Source organism: Cryptotermes secundus, unplaced genomic scaffold (genome assembly GCF_002891405.2).
Source record: "Cryptotermes secundus unplaced genomic scaffold, Csec_1.0 scaffold439, whole genome shotgun sequence".
NCBI lineage: Eukaryota > Metazoa > Arthropoda > Insecta > Blattodea > Kalotermitidae > Cryptotermes > Cryptotermes secundus.
Window position 1 is genome coordinate 30,237 of NW_019736403.1, and position 3,135 is coordinate 33,371.

General features: G+C 39.3%; 1 protein-coding gene across 1 annotated transcript; it reads right to left on the reverse strand.

Annotated features, from left to right (window-relative positions):
• Positions 1 to 704: 704 nt before the first annotated feature.
• On the reverse strand, positions 705 to 2,877 carry LOC111869870 (galactoside 2-alpha-L-fucosyltransferase 2). Its single transcript, XM_023861710.2, has one exon. It carries the CDS (start codon positions 2,262 to 2,264, stop codon positions 1,167 to 1,169), a length of 1,098 nt encoding a protein of 365 aa, XP_023717478.1. The 5' UTR covers positions 2,265 to 2,877; the 3' UTR covers positions 705 to 1,166.
• Between the last annotated feature and the right edge of the window lie 258 nt (positions 2,878 to 3,135).

Below are 3,135 nucleotides of genomic sequence, written 5' to 3' on the forward strand. Positions count from 1 at the left end.
AAACATAAGCTGTTGAAGTTCACTTACAGTCACAGAACTTATTTCTCGGGGATGCAAGGCCATGGTTAAAGTTTTCTGTTAAATAAAAGAACCGAAAAAAATGAATCAAACAGAATAGCTGGAAGCAGGATAATAATCTAATTCTGTTAAATAAAAGAACCCCAACAAAAAAATGAATAAAATAGAATAGCTGGAAGCAGGATAATAATCTAATTAACTCACATTCAAGAATATGGTACACGGTTTTTAAGCACAACACATGCGGAGTAAAAAAACTACCTTCCACCAGCACGCCAGGGTTGGCACTGCGGGAACGACAGTGCTCTCTCTCCCTAGCAGCCTCGAGTGCAGCTTCCTATGTGCGCATGTGCACAACAGACAACAGACAACAGTCAACAAACACCTCGCCGCTGGAACTGTGAAGCGCACAGTTTCATAGAAAGATTTGGCTACTGACATTAAGCTTAAAGATTATATATTGTATTGTACAAGTATAAAGAAAGAATTAAAGAAAAAAGGACTCATTATATAAATGTTATCGATAATATCAAGTGGAAATTGGGGGTGCTGCAGTTCCACAGTGCCTATACGCGGGCTGCCCCTGGTCATAATTTTACCCTGCATTCTGGTGATGAAACAGCAACATATACTTAGTTTTCTCTATGTTTACTTCTAGACCAGCCTCTTTACTAGCATCAATCAAAGTTATTTTTTCTTTACAGTATCTATATTATCACCCAGCAGCCTGACATCAACAGAATAGACCACCAGCTGATGTATCCAGATATTAATCTGCAATGACAGTAATATATAAAAGCAATGTAAAGACACCAATCAGCAAGGCTTTAATAATAAAACTGAAATCCTCTGCCCTTCTGATTATTTTACTGCAGTTGCTAAATTATTAAATCAGCCTGTGAAAGATATGTTTGTTAGTATCCTATCATCTACAGAACTGAAATATACAATTCTCTAAGCACAAATTAACATGAATTTTATTTCCCAGAGTGAACACTGTGTGGGGTGTACTTACACAAAATGTTAACATTATGTAAACACTTCAATTTTAGAAAGTGAAATGCATTACAAACACAATGATTTAAATGAGAACACATTATCAGCCTTTAGAGAATGTTGGGCATTACAGTCACAACCTAGATAGTATTTTAATTCATGACATGCCAATTTGGCAGCAGTTCAGACACACGGATTGAAGAATGATTGGTGATATTATAAAGGATAGTCTCTCCACTGGCCAAAATGGCACCCCATACACCAAAGGTACCATAGTCGATGATGGAATGATTGCAAGCTGCCATAATAGCAAGATCTTGACCTGGACTGGTGACTCCACCTTTACTCACCACAAAGACATCGCTCTGGCCCTTCAAGAGGTTCTGCCGACACCAACCAGGATCATCACTCACAACCAGAAATGCCACATTACCTCCGAATTTCTTGCGGAAGTAGTTCATGGCCTCAATAAAAAAGTCCTCATGTGCTAGAAACATTTTGTGTGTTCGCCATAAATAATCACGATAGTCAGTCCTCCTAACATGAATACCAACATAAACTAAGGCAGTGCTGTTCAATAGTTGGTTTGCACTTTCCAGAACCTTCCGGCTTGCCTCAACTAATCGCCGTTTGAACCGAAACTCATGCCGGATATCATCAACCCAAGTAAGGACCAATTCTGGCAGAACTGCAAAGCGTGGTAAGAGTATGCTCTGGTTTGTGTAACTCCAAAATTCTGGGGTCGTGATGACGCTGTCCCACTTGGCAGGGCAGTGTGACACATAGCCCAGTGGAGGGATGTTTAGGTCCTCAAAAACTTCATCAAGCACCTTACGTATACAGCGTGGGACATAAGGCTCTAACCCAGTCCTACGGGCCACTGCCCATGTCGAGGCATATTCCCACATTTGATTTCCTAAACGTCCACCCTGTGCAACGGTTACTATCCCATCCTTTGGGCAATGATGCTTCCAATACAGAGGAATTCTAACTGGCTTTAAGTTTGTGGTGCACAAAGACTGCTCAAAATCTCCTAGAAATTTCATTTCTTTTTTCTTTGGCATTGTATCATACAATGGAAACAAGAACACGTGAACAAACACCATGATACAAGTAGCAAGAAATATGGAAAGTACAAGTAAGTTCTGGTGTGGTCTTACCATGCCGTGCAAAACCTCATATTGCCTTCTGTACACAGGCAAAACCAGTGAGCATTTTACACACCAAATGAATGATCGACCATTATACATAAAACATACTGTCACATTCTTGAAATTTTACCAAATATTACAACAACAGACTATCATTTGTATGTTGTAATTAGATATAACCAGGTTCAACTTAGCTGATCCAGTACACAATTTAATTTATACGGAATACACAACATGAAATAGGTACCACATGTGCACAATGTAAAACGGTAGGCCTTCAAATATTTTATAATTACAAAATGATATTGTATAAAAGAATAAATGCGAAGGTCTCAAAATATTACGATGACCCGTTGCCACTTATGTTTCTACATGATAGAAGAACCGCTATTATCGTCGAAACGGATCAGTTTCCCGTTACCGTATCACTCGGGAATAGGTACATGACATATGCACACTGAACTCCATATTTTTCTTCAAGGAATATGAATTTCTAGCTGACACTTCAAACTTATAATTCTCCTTCATTATCCTGGGATATGCTCAGAATTGATTCATGACAAAACACGATTACTTTATTACATTACCGTTATAATCTCATATGTCTTTTTTATTACTTTCCTGCTCATATACGCGTATCATCCCAAACCCTAACTCAGATATTCAGACCATTTAGACCACTGATGCAAATTCGGCTCGAGAAGTGAGAGAACTCGACGCACTAGACAGCTATCGAAAGCAATGTTCCGCTCATTTCGGGCGTGTCGCTGACGTTCGAGCAAACCGCGCGAAGGGATTCGTGCCCAGTAACAATTACCAAGTTTCTGTTTAGCAAGACGGTATTATACAGTACCATATCATGAACTGCTACCGTAGTGATGTCTGAGAAAGATCAAAACCGTCGTCGGCTAATAACGTGTAAAAGAAGCCAGAGTATAAGACCACATGCGTATTTACTATGATACGATTA

Coding starts and splice junctions, on each gene's coding strand:
- LOC111869870 (XM_023861710.2), bottom strand. CDS start 2,264: ATGTATAATGGTCGATCATTCATTTGGTGTGTAAAATGCTCACTGGTT.